General features: G+C 44.3%; 2 protein-coding genes across 2 annotated transcripts in view; both read right to left on the reverse strand.

Annotated features, from left to right (window-relative positions):
- Positions 1 to 644, reverse strand: part of HTR3A (5-hydroxytryptamine receptor 3A) — a 50773-nt gene extending 50129 nt beyond the window's left edge. Inside the window, exons 1-2 of the mRNA XM_078607987.1 lie at positions 630 to 644; positions 118 to 235 (exon numbers count right to left, since the gene is read on the reverse strand). Of these exons, the coding sequence (XP_078464113.1) occupies positions 118 to 235; positions 630 to 644 (133 nt within the window). The remainder of the gene's footprint in view (positions 1 to 117; positions 236 to 629) is intronic.
- Positions 645 to 1942: 1298 nt separating this feature from the next.
- LOC144728500 (cell adhesion molecule DSCAM-like) overlaps positions 1943 to 16254 on the reverse strand; it is a 197878-nt gene continuing 183566 nt past the window's right edge. The window contains 3 exon segments of the mRNA XM_078607988.1: positions 1943 to 3285; positions 7787 to 8113; positions 10396 to 10611. Of these exon segments, the coding sequence (XP_078464114.1) occupies positions 2900 to 3285; positions 7787 to 8113; positions 10396 to 10611 (929 nt within the window). The 3' untranslated portion in view covers positions 1943 to 2899.

The following is a 16254-nucleotide window of genomic DNA, read 5'->3' on the forward strand; positions in this document are numbered from 1 at the left end:
TTAAATGCGGTGACATTCAACTTGCAAACGACGAGTCAGTGCTGAGAGATGATTCGGTTTCTCCAAGATTCGTGTGCCAGGATCTCCGCACAATGCTAAACCCCGAGCATACTAAACCCTGGCGGAGAGCCTCCAGCATGTCTTGTCTGCTTTCTGACCCCCACGGATTTGAGAAGCCCGGGCCATTCATGTGGTCGGTGGACGAAGGAAGCTCCTGGCCCACGTGGACTCCAGGCTGTCATGCACATATGGATTAAGCACAACTCACAATGTTCGAGGTGCTATGGGGGGAAGAGAGAGGGAGAGAGAGAAGCACCAACCCCCCGTGTAGTTTCGAAGGACCGTAAAAACGGTGTCATATTCTACGGGAGAGGCCACTTTGGGTGTGCCAGGCCTTGGCGAGAGAAATGTAATCAGCGCCATCTCCCTGCACGGCTCGTTGGCCGTGTCTCAGTGGCTGCATTTCACCCCCCACATTTCCCCGCTTGCTGGTTGAACCATGCGCAGTCACATTTTACTGCCAAGGCGACAGCAGACTGGCGATGCGATATAATTTAATTTATTGGTACAAGCTGCATTGTTGGTTACGGCATGTTAAAGCTACGTGTAAATAGTAAAAAAAATGGCACTTGGGAAATTTCCATTAGGGTAATGTGAGTATTTTTTGTTGTTGAAGATTGTCCTTTGTTGTTTTTTTTCTTCATGCAAATGCTTTAAGGAGACAACATTGCTTTGGGGTTTATAGGAAGCAAAAATCACATTAGTAAAAAAACAAGTCAAGTGAAGGTGTACTTTTTGTTAAATATTACCATGTCCCTCCTTATAATTTGTCCGGGGGCATCACAGTTGTGTTGCCTGCGTGTATGCTTAACAAAAGCCTCGAGACAAAATCTCGTTCCATTTGAACGTTTCCTTTGCTCGTCTCGTCACTTCACTATACCCAGAACCTGATGAAGTCAAGTGTTTGTATTCCCACTGAGCCAAGCATTTTAAAAATTATCAGATATTTGCCACATTTCACTGCGCAGACCGGGATTCAATAACAATAAAGATAAAGAATATATGTATGGTAAATAAATAAATAAGCGCGCATATCCCTTCTGACCTCTGCATTATTAAAGGCTTTCAAATGGGATTTGCCGAGACAAACGTGGAGAAGGGATTTCCGCATGGGGGATATTTGTCGTGTTCTCGTCCTGCGCCATTCATCAGACTGATAAGCCAGGCCAGCTCGATGCAATATTACCAGGATTTTATCACAGCACTCAAAAAAAAAAGACTATGGGGGCAAAGAAGTGGGGAGCTGAGAGATGGAGATGGTGAGCTTGATGGGACTTCACTCCTACGTGTGCTCGGTTCCTGTTGGTCTTTTTGAGTTTGTGTCATTGCGACCGACACGATGACAAAAAACGAATAACGATCATAATCTGTCTGAAGTCTCTTGGCTTTAAACGAGTGCATAAGCTAACTTCTAATTGTAATTTTTGACTAAACACCTAGGCTTAGTCCAATTGTAAACACAATTTGCATTTCTTTTAATAACAGGTCAAAACATGTAGTGTCACAAAAACTCTCCATGCATGTACACAAAGTAATTATAGCTGTTTTTGTGTTGTGTTTTAAAAGCGCCGTATAGTAGCTACGACAGACATAACGAGAAGTACATTTCAAGTGCCAATCATCCGAATGAAAATTAATTTCCATGGAGGGTATCTATGGATGCCCTGATTGTTACACAGCAAAACCATGTTACTGTAATTATACATGGGAGCCTAAGAGATGGAGATACCATACTCCTTCATCCTCAGTCACAAAAAAACTGTTTATTGCACAGTTCATAAATACTTAAAATGAAGTAGGGTTAAGAATATCCTAATGTGTACGTGGCATAGCAGCAAGTTTTGAAATACCATACTCTGAATTGAAATACAAAACCATGCAGCAAGCTCTGCCATGTTTTATTATAACCCAGAAACAAATATATAGAACAGAATTAAACATCACTTATCCCCAATAAATAATCACCGGTTCATAATTTAGGATTTTTAAATATTAACTTAGCAAATACCATAGGGTCGTCATTGCCCGTATAAAAAAGTATAGGCTTAGACATTCAATCCATTTCAATATGTACAAAATACATTATCTGCACATTAATAGTCCAAGTACCATATTACAAAATACCTTATTTAAACAGCTAATCCCCTTCTTACACTGTCAATGAATTGCAAATAGTTTAACACGATTCATTCCTGCTTTCAATATCTGCAGCACCAGCCAAACGGTTCATGCCCCAGGGGTCAGTATTCAATATTACTTGTGTTGCAGTGGTCACCTTTAGTCATCAAAGGTATCCAGCAAGATGTTCAGTTTATCGCAAGTGCCCTTATATTGAATTTAATTAAAATGTACGCATTTTCATTAAAAGAAAAAAACTACAGCAAAAATAAAAAAGTTGACTTGCTGACTGATGTACTGATGTTTAATGGTTTATTGAGTTACCACAAGAATGATTACTGATACTTCCAGCCTAAATCTATGTTTTTGGATGTTTTTTTTTTATCATGCTATGGCTTGCTTTGGTTAAATTAGCCATATGTATTCAAGGCCAAACCTAGACTGTTTAGCAGCGACTTGACTTACTCTAGCCTGACTTTCAGAGGGTCCATTCCAAAGGATACATTTAAAAACCCTTTCTTTCAAATTTCAGCAGCCCACAATCGTTGAAGCAAACTGCAAATGTAGTCTATAACCTGTTGGTTCCTTAAGACACACACAAACACAATATAGTTCTAAAGTTCCAAAAAATGTCATCTACTTTTTAGACATTTCATATCTCGGTTAAGACCATAGAAATGTCATCCATCGGCATCAAACAAACTATACTGCGTGAGAAATATCAAACCAGTGTGTAAGACTTTGAGTAAACATTAGCACCAGGCTTCTGAGGCCTGCTGGGTCCAGCTAGGCCTTGCTCATCTATCGAGTCTCTAGAGCCTGAAGGTCTGATGGAAGGGTTGGAGCCATGACGATGGGCTGCGTTGGCGGGAGGCGGTAGAGGAGGCCCTTCGGAGGAGGGCGGTGGTGCGTTGGCTGGCGGGAAGGCAGGGTGGACCGGTGCAGGTTGTTCTCTGCCAGCGCTTGAAGCAGGTGGCTTGGGGAAGCTGGCCTGTGGTTCGGGGATGTTGCTTCCACTCGCTTGGGGTACGGCGACCTCCCGCGGAGCCGCCACCTTCCCGGCGGCCCCTTCCCTCTTCACGTAGACTGGAAGGTTACAGTAGTCTCCTGCAAACAAGTCTGCGTCACTTTGGTGCACTGTCCGCAAAAGCAATCACATTCGCTATTCGGTGGGCAATTCAGTGCGAGGTGATTACTCTGTCAACGTTCGTGCAGGTGTTCCTCGGAACACAATAATAATCAAAGAATTTCGATTTAAAGCTTTCGTGACTGCAGGGATTCATCTTCTTGGTTCTTTCGGTAAAGTCACGTAGAAGGGAAGTAATAAAATAATAAAAATAAAACATAATAAAACAATTCTCACGACGTTTCGGCCACAACGCAAGCAGCCGTCCTTCTACGTGACTTTACCGAAAGAACCAAGAAGAATAATCAAAGAAGTTTAAGATGCAGCCCTGCAAATTGTCGCTCGTGACACTACTGGCAGAAAGGGCCTTCGCTCCAATTAGCACGGTTGGCTACGTATGGTGCGAAAGAAGTTCAACGTACATACACACGTACAACGCAAGCGAGCGTCTCTAGAGGGTGTTTGGCAGAGGTGGGACAAAGTCATTGTTATGCAAGTCCAAGTCGAGTCGCAAGTCATCAAATTCATGACTCGAGTCTGACTCGAGTCCAAGTCACATGACTCGAGTCCACATCTCATAGGTGGGACAAAGTCATTGTTATGCAAGTCCAAGTCGAGTCGCAAGTCATCAAATTCATGACTCGAGTCTGACTCGAGTCCAAGTCACATGACTCGAGTCCACATCTCATAGGTGGGACAAAGTCATTGTTATGCAAGTCCAAGTCGAGTCGCAAGTCATCAAATTCATGACTCGAGTCTGACTCGAGTCCAAGTCACATGACTCGAGTCCACATCTCATAGGTGGGACAAAGTCATTGTTATGCAAGTCCAAGTCGAGTCGCAAGTCATCAAATTCATGACTCGAGTCTGACTCGAGTCCAAGTCACATGACTCGAGTCCACATCTCAGAGGTGGGACAAAGTCATTGTTATGCAAGTCCAAGTCGAGTCGCAAGTCATCAAATTCATGACTCGAGTCTGACTCGAGTCCAAGTCACATGACTCGAGTCCACATCTCATAGGTGGGACAAAGTCATTGTTATGCAAGTCCAAGTCGAGTCGCAAGTCATCAAATTCATGACTCGAGTCTGACTCGAGTCCAAGTCACATGACTCGAGTCCACATCTCATAGGTGGGACAAAGTCATTGTTATGCAAGTCCAAGTCGAGTCGCAAGTCATCAAATTCATGACTCGAGTCTGACTCGAGTCCAAGTCACATGACTCGAGTCCACATCTCAGAGGTGGGACAAAGTCATTGTTATGCAAGTCCAAGTCGAGTCGCAAGTCATCAAATTCATGACTCGAGTCTGACTCGAGTCCAAGTCACATGACTCGAGTCCACATCTCAGAGGTGGGACAAAGTCATTGTTATGCAAGTCCAAGTCGAGTCGCAAGTCATCAAATTCATGACTCGAGTCTGACTCGAGTCCAAGTCACATGACTCGAGTCCACATCTCATAGGTGGGACAAAGTCATTGTTATGCAAGTCCAAGTCGAGTCGCAAGTCATCAAATTCATGACTCGAGTCTGACTCGAGTCCAAGTCACATGACTCGAGTCCACATCTCAGAGGTGGGACAAAGTCATTGTTATGCAAGTCCAAGTCGAGTCGCAAGTCATCAAATTCATGACTCGAGTCTGACTCGAGTCCAAGTCACATGACTCGAGTCCACATCTCATAGGTGGGACAAAGTCATTGTTATGCAAGTCCAAGTCGAGTCGCAAGTCATCAAATTCATGACTCGAGTCTGACTCGAGTCCAAGTCACATGACTCGAGTCCACATCTCATAGGTGGGACAAAGTCATTGTTATGCAAGTCCAAGTCGAGTCGCAAGTCATCAAATTCATGACTCGAGTCTGACTCGAGTCCAAGTCACATGACTCGAGTCCACATCTCAGAGGTGGGACAAAGTCATTGTTATGCAAGTCCAAGTCGAGTCGCAAGTCATCAAATTCATGACTCGAGTCTGACTCGAGTCCAAGTCACATGACTCGAGTCCACATCTCATAGGTGGGACAAAGTCATTGTTATGCAAGTCCAAGTCGAGTCGCAAGTCATCAAATTCATGACTCGAGTCATGTGACTCGAGTCCAAGTCACATGACTCGAGTCCACATCTCATAGGTGGGACAAAGTCATTGTTATGCAAGTCCAAGTCGAGTCGCAAGTCATCAAATTCATGACTCGAGTCATGTGACTCGAGTCCAAGTCACATGACTCGAGTCCACATCTCATAGGTGGGACAAAGTCATTGTTATGCAAGTCCAAGTCGAGTCGCAAGTCATCAAATTCATGACTCGAGTCATGTGACTCGAGTCCAAGTCACATGACTCGAGTCCACACCTCTGGTGGTTGGCTTGCTCATCCACACCGGCCAGACGTCTCGGAAGAAGTGGGAGTAACCACACTTTAACCCATCACACGCAACCTGTCCATCGACTTTTGTGGACCCATTTATGTTGCTGGGAGGACAGGGGGGGTGGGGGGGGTGAGATTGTAATCATCACCCCCTTTATTTACACCGTCATGCTTGGAGATTAAATACAACCAACAATCTCTGAATTTAATGTCCAGTGCGTTAACTACGACACCATGCCAGCATCCACAAAACAGGAATGAAATATGATAATTGGTTTTTTACCCTTCTATCTGGCAACAAAACTGACACCTTTTTTTTTACAAGGAGTCATGCTTACATAGACCACAATACCTGCAGTCATAATGCAAACAAAAAAACATAACTCTGATAATGTGCACTGTCCTTGAAGTTGATTGGTTCACACCCAAGACAGCTTTCCTTAGAGCCTAGTCTCACATGGGTTGGGACCAGATGACGCCAAAAGGCGCACAACTCAAAGACAATGCACCATCAGAGTATGAGAGCTCGGGTTAAGAATTTACACCATTGGAACCTCATTTTTTTTTGCATTATGACTGCAGGTATTGTGGTCTATGTAAACATGACTCCTTGTAAAAAAAAGGTGTCAGTTTTGTTGCCAGATAGAAGGGTAAAAAAACAATTATCATATTTTTACTGGCAAATGAGGTTCCAATGGAGGAATGAAGTATTCACAAAATGCTGAAAGGTAAATAATGCAGGAATATGGAGGTCCTCATCAAGTAGTGGCCAGAACGTGATTATAAAATGTCATGCTGATGTAAACAATAATGCCAAAATCATGTTGACTCCACATTTTCCAAGAAAGTTTTATATAGCAAGGCACAATATTCTCTCTGTGTATAAGGAATGGTCAAAATGTTTTGAGAATATAATACTGTACAATCATAGTGCCAATCGCACGCTTGATTAAATACAATGTCAACAGAGATTACAGGACTAAGCTGAACGATGAAGTAACATTTACAATGTATTATACTCTTTGATAACCCGATCCAGAAATCATATTGTGAGTCGCTTAAATAATGTAGTGGGGTGGAGCGGTGGTGCAGTGATTAGCGCACTGCACTGAGAACCTGGCCACAGCTAACATTGATCATGCGGCTCTGCCTTTGCCAACCCCTGCACTGACCAGCATGGTGAAATATGGTCAAACAACCCCCAAAAATCAACACAGCATATGGAGGCCTTCACCCAGCAGTGCATTGACAAAAGATCTTCGTGTTCTTATTTTTACGTTGTTAAATATGTACAACGTATGTATGTTGAACTTCGTTCGTACCATATGTAGTCAACCATGCTAATTGGAAGTGCGGGAGGGGGAGGGGCACAACAAGCTAAAGACAAAAAGCACTGAAGGAAATTAGTGTTTAATCTTGATGTAAAAGTGCACAGCACCCGGTGGCTTCCTAATATAGGAAGAAGCATTCCAGACGCCCGCCGAATAAATTAACAGCACAGCGCCATTGTAGCAAGGGCAAGGCAGTAGGGGTGGCCAAATGGAAAGCCGAATTTATCGGAAACTAAGTGAGCAACGGTGGCCCAATTGCCCCGACCTCTGGTGGGGGCGGTGCCAAAGCCTGCGGATGAAGGAGGCTCCATCAGTCATAACACAAGGGGCGCAAGGCAGAGGTCGCAACCGGGTACCCGATACCCATACCCTACCCGATACCCGGCTACCCGTACCCGACCGGGTACGGGTACGGGTACCCGTTTGCAACCCTGGTGCGGCCGGGTACGGGTAGACCGTGAGTCACTGGTGAGTAACTGTTTGTCACTCATTTCCCAACGTCTTGTCTCTTCTCACAATTCAAGTTCCTAGAATCAACCCACCCGCGCCTGCAACATGGCTTCATCCCAGAGGTCTCAATCAGGTACCCGATACCCTACCCGTACCCGGCCGGGTACGGGTATGGTGCGGGTAAGGCCGGGTACGGGTTCGGGTACCCGTTTGCGACCCTGGTGCGGCCGGGTACGGGTAAGGAATCAAAACCCGTTTGCGACCTCTGCAAGGGGCGCAAGGTGCCGCGGGGTAGGGGGGAGGGGGGGGTCACGTGACGCGTGGCTCACATTTGCAATGTTACCTGCACGGTGCGCAATGGGCATGGCCATGCTTCCCTGGTTCGTGCTCGCCACCTGCGGTTTGGGCGGAGAGGCGGTGAAGCGACAGATGCCCGACTCGCTGGGCGTGCTTCCAGACGTGAGGCTGTCTCCGCCGGGCTCGCCGCCCGTACCCGCCGTGCCGCCCGTCAGCCGCTGCTCCGAGGACGTGTCGGAGACGAAGCACTCGGTGATCTCGAAGGTGGCGTTCTTGAGCTGCTCCTCCATGCGCGCGTGCTCGTACGCTCGAGCCAGCTCCTCATAAGTGGACGACGCGCTCTCCGTCGACACCATGCTGTTCCGGCCCTTGTCTGCGCGCAGCATCGAACAGCGGGTAATGTCATATAATTTAAGAGGCTATATGTGGCTTGCCCCCCCCCTGTACCGAAATGTACAATTTTGGTAAATTTGCGAAATGGTGGCAGCACTGGCTGAAAATGTGCTTCTGAGAAGAAGAAAAAAACGGATTCTTGGAAACGTAACGGTGGTACAATTTAAACGTGATATGCGGCATTATATCATCATTTGTTTTGTTCCACTAAGATACAAAAAGAAACACTACACCTGCCTACATATAACCTACCAGATTGTCTCATATTTATATATTGTTCTTGAAGACCACTGCGAAGAGAATAATGGAAAATGTAGAGGTCAACCCAACCGTGTGAGAAAGCCAGACTTGGGAAAGGTTTTTCTACCATTGACCACATACATACAAACGATCAATCAATTTCTGGAAATGAATATAAAAAATCACCATGTCTGACTTTAATCAGGCATAGTGATATATATTATCACTGTGTTTACAGTGGTGCACATTTTACGTGCAGTCATCCGGGATATCACAAAACAAGGCCTCAATAAATAAATGCAGAAAATGTACGGATTTTATTCTCTAAAAATAGAACAGTTACACTCCGATTTCCAAAAAAAATAGAATTAAATATAAATCAGAAGCAGAAAGGTGACACACTTTTGCCAAAGTTATTAAAAGGCAACATTTGAAGATATTTCTGAAAAGTAGTCTTGAGATATGAAGGCGTGAGCATAAATTAAGTGAGTATCAACAATCTCAGATTTGCTGACGATATCGTTATCATAACAACCAATGGAAATCAACTAGAGGTAATAATTACATAAACTTAACACAGAAGGCTGAAAAGTTGGGAAAACATTTTTTTTATGTGAGGAAAACTAAAGTTCCCTGAACAAGAGAAAAACAAATGATGGAGGAATACAATCATAAAATACGACAACTATCTAGAAAATTATTGAAAGTAGACTGGGATCAATATGATAAAATAAAGAGGTGAGTTGTTTTGTAAAACAACTGAAATTGATAACGAAAAGCAACATACCAATATGCCTAAAAAGTATGTATTGCCCGCTATGGATATATGGATCAGAAACATTGACACTGACAAATGAAAATGAAACAGATGTTAAAAATTTCGATTTAAAGCTTTCGTGACTGCAGGGATTCATCTTCTTGGTTCTTTCGGTAAAGTCACGTAGAAGAGAAATGATAAAATAATAAAAATAAAACATAATAAAATAATTCTCACGACGTTTCGGACGGCTGCTTGCGTTGTGGCCGAAATGTCGTGAAAATTATTTAATGTTTCATTTTTATTATTTTATTATTTATCTTCTACGTGACTTTACCGAAAGAACCAAGAGATGTTAAAAAGTGCCACGAAAAAAAGCAATGCAGAAATGCATCCTGGGAATTACGCTCACCGACAGAAAAAGGAACAAATGGCACAAAAACAAAACCAATTCAGCGACATCATATTGACTGTTAAGAAGGACAAGTAGCCTTGGGCCGGATACATAGCTGTCAGGGATGATGGCCAAAAGATGAAAATAGTGTTGGCTTGGCAAAGCAGGGGAGGGAGATTGTTGTTCCCGAGAAAATGATCAAGGCAGAGATGGAGTGATGAGATCAGCACACACAGCAGCTGTATAATCTAGACAAACTGATGTTGTAATTTCTTTCAAAGTAATTCCTACACGTACATACATAGCGGGGTGTGTGGTGGCACAGTGGTTATAGAGCACTGAGCTATAAACCCATTGACCCAGAGTTCGATTTTTTGGTCACAGCTAATGTCAGTGATGAGTGATATCTGAACCAGTCCCACCCACCCCTTCACAAAAGCCACACTGACCAACAATGGTGAGGTATGGTAAAGCAACAAAGCCACACGATCAACACAGCGTAGGCAGGCTCGCAATCACAGCGATGAAGCGTTAAAAGGCTTAAAATCAAAATAATAAGTAATATAAATAATACATTACAGCCAAGTGCCAAGATTTAAGGCACATATGTTAAATGTTAAATATTGAACATGGAAATGAAGAGGGTTTTTTTGTACTTTGCAATGACATTTTATCAGGGGTCCACTCGAGGCTGCAGTCCACGTCATCACGAATCCACCCAGCCATTTGCTTTGCGTGACCTTCGACTGCACAGGATGGAAATACGAGACACACGCAGGCACGAAGCTCAGCACCTAACCTCCCCCCCCACCCCCCTTTGCCTCCCCTTGGCCACGAGTGAACAAAAGTGCCCGCCTGGCGTGCAAGCTACCTGTGTCCTGAGAGGGACTGATGCTGTAGCTGTCGCTCTCGCCTGTGCGTGGCGTGATGACTCGGCAGTCGGCCGCCCGGGGTGTGATCACGCGGCAGTCTGGCGGCAGTGTGCGGGCGCAGGCGGATCCCTGTAGGCGGCTCAGGGTCCACTGGCTGGCGTAGCGACTCCGAGGTGGTGGGGGTGGGTGGCGCACGTGCTTGCGCGACACTGGGTCTGCAAAGTGACCGAGCGTCAACCGGCGAAAAGAGGCTTAGGTGGACGCGGAGGTGGGGGGGGGGGGCTATGGCAGCCAATGTCTTATTGTTATCTTCTTGGTTCTTTCGGTAAAGTCACGTAGAATGGAAATAATAAAATAGTAAAAATAAAACATCGAAATAATATAATAATGATCACTAATTCTCTCATAAAAAGAATAATAATTCTTATTATTTTATTATTTCCATTCTACGTGACTTTACCGAAAGAACCAAGAAGATGAATCCCTGCAGTCACGAAAGCTTTAAATCAAAAAGTCTTATTGTTAGTTATTATTATTATTCACTTGCGATTTTTCTGGGTCTTCTTCTTCTTTTGTATGGCATGCGCGGGGCGGGGAGGGGAGCAATAGTTTGTATAGATGATGTCAAAGTTAAATGTTCAGGTCCTTCAAGCAATCTCAGGCTGCAGTAGAGGCTGCTCTGATTGTAGCGATACCGCCAGGGTGTGCTGCGCCTGGATGATGGCGCAAATCGTCGGCGTTGTGTTTAACGATTGGGGGGGCTCTCTGCCACACACAGTCGCAGCTGGCGATTCCTTGATTTTTTTCATTTATGGAACAACGCGCACGATGCCGCACGTCCTCCAGTGCTGCGTCCGAGCGCGGTTTAGCGAGGTCCAGAGCCGCCGTGAGAAGAGAGAGAGAGTCTCCGGCACTTCCAGATCATTAGGTGGCCTTCGGTTACGGACGCTTAATGATCTGGCCAAATGTGTTTTTTTCTGAATTCCTGGATTTTCCTGAAGATGCTTGATGCGTTTTCAAGCGAAACGTAATTGTTACATTTCGTTACAAGCTGAATGCTTCTTAAAGTGCCAATTTAGTACATTCGGATTTTTCTGGTGTTCGAGGGTCTTTCTGACAAAACTTGGCCAGATTATTACCGTGACCCAACCCAAAAATCTAGAATAAATGAAAGGAAGCACTTTTGCTTTTTCCGGTGAGATCAGAACGTCACATCAGAACTGTGAACCTTTACGATTACTTTCACTGAAATCGTTCATCTTGTACAATTGTTAAAACCAAACATATCAAATATTATTTCAAAAGATAATTATCTAAAAGCCTGTCTGGGTTTGTTTTACCGAGTCACGATCATTCTACTTTTTTTTCTGACACTGCACTGGCAGTGTACAGATACAAATTACAAAAACTCAAACCCTGCCGTTGCCGAAAATGTCACCAATTGTCTATATATTTTTTTCCTCTTAGTGCTGTGTTTTCACAAATTCTCACCCTACTGTTGCTCTCTTGATATATGTTCTGGTTGTACCACGTGTGCTTGGCACGAACAACGTGGCTTGCCGAACAACACGTGGCACAACGCGAGAACACATCAGAGGGCGAGACTGCACAAATGCAAAAGCCAATGCATTAGCATCATCATACTCCTATTAATGTATTGATAGATGTTTCTCGTTGCGTGGGTAACTCAAGAACCAAACGTGAGATAAAGGATGAGCATTAATTAAAAATAAGCTAATACAAATTTGGGATTTTGAGCCTTTGCTTAGTAACGTGATAAAAAGGCCCTCAATATTAGTGGAACACCATAATATGCTCTCTTCACATTAACGCCTGTGACTGAAATTAAACTAAATCAAAATAAATTCTGACCCGTTTGTCTGAGAGGATGTCCATGAATCATCATATTCCATACATCATTAATTATAATTAGACACGGTTTAAAGAGCTGTTTGTTGAAACGTTGTGAACATATTCCATATATATGTGTGTGTGTGTGTTTTACATTCGCTCAACCTCTAGGGGTTTTCACGGGCGCATTTACAGGCGTTTTAAAAACAACCGCACCTGAGATTCTGGTGAGCACCTGGGAGCCTCGAGAATTATGGTGAGCGGTGGTGCAGCGCTTAGCGGTACGCTGCGCTACGAACCCGGCTGTGACCCGGGTTCGACTCGCGCTCGCGGCCAACACCTGTGACGAATTTCTGAATGGGTCCTGGGCCTCCCCTGGGTCGATGCAACCTCAAATGAGTACCTGGTGCGGTGTGGTCGGGCGTGGTGTTGGCCAACCACCCCCCTTCGTGTGCTGTGCCGGCCTTCATAGGTGCTCGCTTACATCACTTGCCCCAACAGTCTGTCAAGACTATACGGGTGATCTGTGTCTTTGTGCTTTTGTCAGTTTTATTGACCTAGCTCAAACTGTTGTCTAATTATGCGTTCGATAAAAGTGAATGATACCATTATGGACAAGCTGCGTTTTTCACCTCAATCACTTTCAGTGCTGTTTGCTGTAAATGCCACTCCTTTGCCAATTTTAGGAAAGTTACATTCGAATTAACTTGTTTTTAATCATCCGGATGCCACTCAGATAATGAACATTGCTTTCCAATGGATCTCGACTTGATTAAACGTAACGAAGCACATTGATTGAGCACGCTAAGAAATTAATACAAGTAAGTGCTCATTTATTTAGATGACACATCTATTGATGTGTTTGTTCAAAATATATATTTATTTTGATTACCAAGTTAAGTGCCTCTTTCTGGATACCACATTAGATGATACAATGTGGCATTTATGTACACGTAATTAACAATACGTGCCTTAAATTGGCCAGTAATACTCTACACATTCAGCTTGGTTGAATGCTATGTTAATCTGCTATTACATTTACAAACTATGATTAACAAACCCATTGGCTCTGCCAGCAGAAAAAGCACTCGGTGATGTCCGGAAACAATCTAATTTTTAGGCACTAATGTGACACAATTAGGGGCCATCCATTTAGTACGTACGCATGGAGGGGGAGGGGGGGGGGGTTAACCCAAATGCGTACGCTTACGTATGGGGGGTCTACTGACAATGTGCGTACGCATAGGAAACGGGGGGGGGGGGGTGTAAAAAGTGCGCGTGCGTACAGGGAGGGGGGGGGGATGGGTCAAGTTTTGACAGATTTTTGCGTACTTACTAAATGGATGGCCCCTTAGCAATAGCATTCAAGGGGGGGGGGGGCGGAGCTAAATAAAAAAACAGCACCTGCAGCATTTAACTGACACTAATTTGACAGAAATGTGTTCAACTTAGATAATTGCCACCTATTAAAGCACGGCGCTGATGGAAAAGTGGTCGGAGAGCAGAAAGAGAAAACAAGCGAGCTCAGCTCTGGAAAAGCCATTAAATGTTTAATTAAATTTAGTGACTCTCTGTTTAATTGAAACGACCACCCTAGAGGGGAAAAAAAGCTAAGGATGGCTTTGAGAAATCTGAAATAGTTCATTTCGCTTACGAGGCCTAAACTACTGTATTTACATGACAGCAAACCGATAAAAAAGAGTCTCAATGAGCTCACTGCAGGCCTGCATTGAAGAAAAACAAGTGCTAAAATATCGAAATGCGTCTACAGCGATGCAAAGACGAAGCCGCACTGCCATCTGTCTAACGTCACGTAAACTAACCAACAGACACCGCCGAATGTCACGCATTTCGGATTTCCCCAGACATTCATTAATTCTGTAATTTTAAATTAAAATTATTCATCGCTCCACTCGCAGGTGCTATTGAAAGTGTATGGCGACACGCAAACAAATCCGATATTTGAATTCCACGGTGTGATAAACACGCGCAGCATACGGACATCGCACACAATTAATCAGAGTTGACAATATCAATCCAAGGAAAGGCACAAAGACAAAGATTCCTCCTCCGTATCGCCTGTAACAGACTGTAAGGGCTGTTAGCGAGCACCTATGAAGGCCGCACAGCCAAGACCACGCCAGGTTGCCTTTATCTCCCCAGTGGCGATGTTTTTACACACCGCACCAGGTAATGATGTGAGGCTGAGTCGACCTAGTGGAGGTCCAGAAACGGTTCAAATAATCGTCACTGGTGTTGGCCGTGAGCGGGAATCGAACTCGGGTCGCTGGGTTAAGTAGCGCAGCGCGCTAACTGCTACACTACCGCTCAAAGTTGACGATATAATACAAAGAATAGGCACAGCACCTCCCACCGCAGATGCACGCATGTCAATGTACAGTATTTCATTTCAAATCAGGTTAGTGGGACCTCATTAAAAGCAACAGTGAGAGAAACCTGCCATAGGGTATTTTTAAAAATTATTATTCTTCTCCCCCAGTAGGCATAATTAAGACTTGAGATATTTAAGTACTGGTTCTGTCATTCATTTGTAGATTATCTCTGCCCCAGACATATGTTTTTGGTGTCTAAAAAAAAAAAGTCAGAGCAAACCCTTACTTTATTATTTGTGTTGTTGTTGTTAACTGTGATTGGAAGCAGACACAGTCGTGAATGTGAGTGGGCCAAAAGAGTCCACCGATTGAGGAAAAGCATTAGAATGTCAATGCTAATTTGATGGACCAAAAAGTCACGTTTGTTTCTTCAGCAAAATAAAGTACATTTTTAATGAAATTAACAGAAGGCTTTTGGACAAAAAAAAATTCTCACTTTCCTATATATATTGTGTATATATGCACATTCGCCAGGGCAGCCAATATTAAATGACAACATATTTACGACACAAAAAATGTATTAAAAAATGTAATTATAGGGAATATCAAGTCAATTTGATGTGAGGCAGTGCCTATTAAGGCTGGTACCAAATGTATACAGTAGTCAGCACTATGCCCGGCCACTTTGTGCCTCCCCATGCTGCTGTTCATCATCAGTGCTCACTGCTCATGAAAGACCAAATCATGGGAGGTGCAAGCCAGTCCCACACAGCAATTACAAATGGTGTGCATGGTCAGAAATAGAATGCAGGTTTATTCCTGGCCATGCCAACAACTCTGCCTTCACTCCTTCCCACAGATACACAAAGAGACAAAGATCCTCCGTATATCCATGCAGAGTGGTGGGGGAAATTACTGTTTGTGAGCACACGTAAAGACTCAAATGGGGGACGAGAAAGCGACGTGACTAGCACCATGCCAGACTACCAATATCTAACCATTTCTGATGTTTACACACATGACCTGGTACTCATTTGAGGTTGACTCAACCTAGAGGAGGCCTAGAAATTGTGCAATGCCACTAGCCAGTGATGTTACCTGTGGTTGGAGATTAAACCCTGGGTCACCGTGTTTGTGGCGCAGGGTGAAAAACACCGTGTCACCTCTTGCCGCGCACAAACATAAACACACATACAACAAAAGACAAATATTCCCCGTGTAGCCTATAACAAATTGTTGGGGCAAGTGCTGTTAGCGAGCACCTATGAAGGCTAGAATGGCATGTGGGGGAGGTGGCCAGCACCACACCCAGCCGCTTTTGTATCCCCAGTGCTACACACGGCACCGGATACTCATTTAATGCTGAGTGGACCTAGAGGAGGCTCAGGACCAGTTCAGGAATCAATCTCAGGTCGCTGGGGTTCGTAGTGCAGTGCGCTAACTACTGAACCACCACTGCCCACACACATTAACAAAGACAAAGATCTGCCGTATAGCCTTAACAGACTTGGGGCAATTGCTATTAACAAGCACCTATGAAGGATGGCACGGCACGTGACGAGGTGGGTGGCCAACACCACGCTCGGCCGCCTTTGTCTCCCCAGTGGCAGTGTTTACACACTACACCAGGTACTCATTTGAGCTGAGTCGATCTAGGGGAAGCCCAGGACTGGT

Source organism: Lampetra planeri, chromosome 29 (genome assembly GCF_965212315.1).
Source record: "Lampetra planeri chromosome 29, kcLamPlan1.2.h2, whole genome shotgun sequence".
In the NCBI taxonomy this organism is placed as follows: Eukaryota; Metazoa; Chordata; class Hyperoartia; order Petromyzontiformes; family Petromyzontidae; genus Lampetra; species Lampetra planeri.